We start from the raw sequence: 2,485 nt of genomic DNA on the forward strand, positions 1-2,485 counted from the left end.
CAAGCTGAGAGGTCTGGATTCAACCCGGTGCCTCTACCAACGGCTCCCTGTTGACTAACCTCACCGAATACACGCTAACTCAGTGACCCACAGACTTGGCCGATAACCACGGAAACCAATTATTTTGATCTCAAGGGTCCTTTCCAAAACCCACCAAGGGTTTCTCATAAGTTCCACAGTGAGTCCACCCTAGGCCTGCAGAAAAGCACTGGGAGGGTTTGCACAAACCAGGGTAATGGAGCCTTGGTGAACAGACGGTGGAAAGCAGACGGGGTAAGGACCACATGTTAAGGATTCAAGTCAAAGCAACAGTATCGGGAAGGCCTGCAGTTTGCTGCGCAGTAAATGGTACTTTAGTAAGTAAATGGCCAGCCTCAGAGAAGCAGAGACAAGCACTGTATTTCCCCTGTCATATTAGCAAATACACAGAAGGGCAACTTAAAAAATGGATTTACTTCACAACTACTGGTTCTCTCGCCCACAAACATACGTCAGAATTACCTGCGAAGGAAGGTTCTAAAAAATATTTAAGTCTGGGCCTCACGCCTGGAGAAGGCTGCAAGGAGTGGGGGCTTGGGATGCTGGCATTTTCAAAAAGCTCTTGGGGGAGTTCAGAGGTTGCCTTCTGCTTGAGTCTCTTGACTTTTTAGGTTGACTGGGAGTACTTTGCGCTTTTGGGGCCACTGTTTGGGAGTGTGGGGAGCTTTCTTTGCAGATTTATTAGCAGTAGTAAAGAACTTGGCCCCTGGCTTTTTGGTCTTCTGTCTTGGGTCTTTTTTCCCCAGTGAAGAGTTTCTTTCTTTCTCTGCCTCTTCTTTGATTCTTGGCTTCTTCTCCAGGCCGTTACCTGGAGTCTTGGGCTCTGCAGCCTTTGGGGTCTCCAAACCCAGAAAGGCCTTTCTCTTTATTCCATGGGGTCTGTTGGGACCAAGGCTCTTTTTTTGAGACTTCTTTCCTGCAGCGTGGTTTTGCATCTCTACGTTTTCTTTCGCTGGACTCCCTATTGGTATGAGGAGTGGGATCTCGTCTTTGGACTCATCTTGCACCTTCTGCTGGGTTTTTCCTCTACCGGCCTCTTTCTTCTCACAAGCTTGCACCTTCTCCTTCTGGGGGGCAGGGTCCTTTGCAGCAGCATCACTAGTTTTGGGGTCCGCATCCTCTTCCTTCGGGGCCAATGCGGCCTTTCTAGCCTGTTTCATAAGCCTTTTTTTCCTTCTTCTTTTTTTGTTTTTCACAATGCTCTTTTTGTTTTTGTTTTTTCTTTGCTTCCTTTTTCTTCTGACTAGGAGTGCACATTCCCTTGGCTTCATCCTGACAGCTGACAAATGAGGAAAAGATGGGCAGGGAAGCTGACCTCGCCGTCTTCACATACAAGAGTTTCACGCTCTCCCACTTCTCTGGCAACTTTTGTGAAAGCCTCTTCGAAACAGCCATGAGGTTATGAATGACGTGTTCCACCTCCATCCCAGTGTGGCCAACGCGGATAGCACTGCAAGAACCACTCCTAGAGATGTTTAACACGGTGCCACCTATGCACTCATTAATATCCCTGGATAAATTCTTGGCCAGAAGGTTCACAGGTACTGGAACTTTCTCTCTGTGGTAGAAATGTCTCCCGAGGTGCGACGGTAAGAGCCACCTGGTTGTCGCATCAGTAAGGAAGAAATCAGAACTTCCCAAGAGGCAGAGCTTGGCTTCATAGGCTTTATACTCCTTTTTTTAGAGTTCAGAAGGGGGTAATCTGAGAAAGGGTTTTAATTCCATGCTTGTTCAAAAGCTTCTTGTAAAACCATCCTGTCTTTTCAGGAGTTAAATTGGGTTCATCCTGGGTAAGTAAAGAAATATCTGTTAAATCTGATTGAACACCACGAGGCAAGGCCTGTCTGACCCTCAGTTCTTTACTTGGAATCTTCCATAATATCACCATCAAAAATAAATTTTCATTCTCATTCAAAAGCAAGCCATTCGCGTTCTTCCTGGACCTGGGGTGTGCAAACAGAGCTTCCACCGCTTTTCTCATCTGCCCTTGGTCCAGCTGCTCCTCCGTCTCTGGAGTGGAGGCTGAGGCTGCAGTTGAGGAGGATGGTGAGGGGGGAGCTGAACCCTCCATGTGGCTCTCGCCTCGCGCAAGCGTGTGATACCCAGGGCTCTACAGTGGATATTTTTATACCCAACCCTTTGTTCATTTTCTTGGTTATTTCTTTAAATTAAATTCTTCTAGTTTTAAGTAGTAATAAATCATAAGCACATTCAGCTCATTAGAGTATACATTTATGGAGCACCTGCCATGTGTGGTTATTGGGGATCCTAATACAAAAGACATTAAAATTGCTTTCAGAGAAGTACTATTACAATAAGAATGTTTGTAGGTTAAAAACTCTTTTTTTTTTTTTAATAAAGACAGCTAAAGCCAATAAATGTAGCCTCTTCACTTGTACAAGATTTTACAAAGTATGAAGCTTGCCACAGGGTGGCACTAATACAT

At 45.5% G+C, this 2,485-nt stretch overlaps 1 protein-coding gene across 1 annotated transcript; it reads right to left on the reverse strand.

The window, feature by feature from the left end:
- Nucleotides 1-540: 540 nt before the first annotated feature.
- Nucleotides 541-2,110, reverse strand: LOC612497 (ribosomal L1 domain-containing protein 1-like). Its single transcript, XM_038559180.1, is given in 4 exon segments — nucleotides 541-660; nucleotides 663-1,196; nucleotides 1,198-1,719; nucleotides 1,721-2,110. Coding segments are annotated over 4 exon segments (1,566 nt in total).
- Nucleotides 2,111-2,485: the final 375 nt, after the last annotated feature.

This window comes from Canis lupus, chromosome 15 (genome assembly GCF_011100685.1).
Source record: "Canis lupus familiaris isolate Mischka breed German Shepherd chromosome 15, alternate assembly UU_Cfam_GSD_1.0, whole genome shotgun sequence".
NCBI classification, from domain to species: Eukaryota; Metazoa; Chordata; class Mammalia; order Carnivora; family Canidae; genus Canis; species Canis lupus.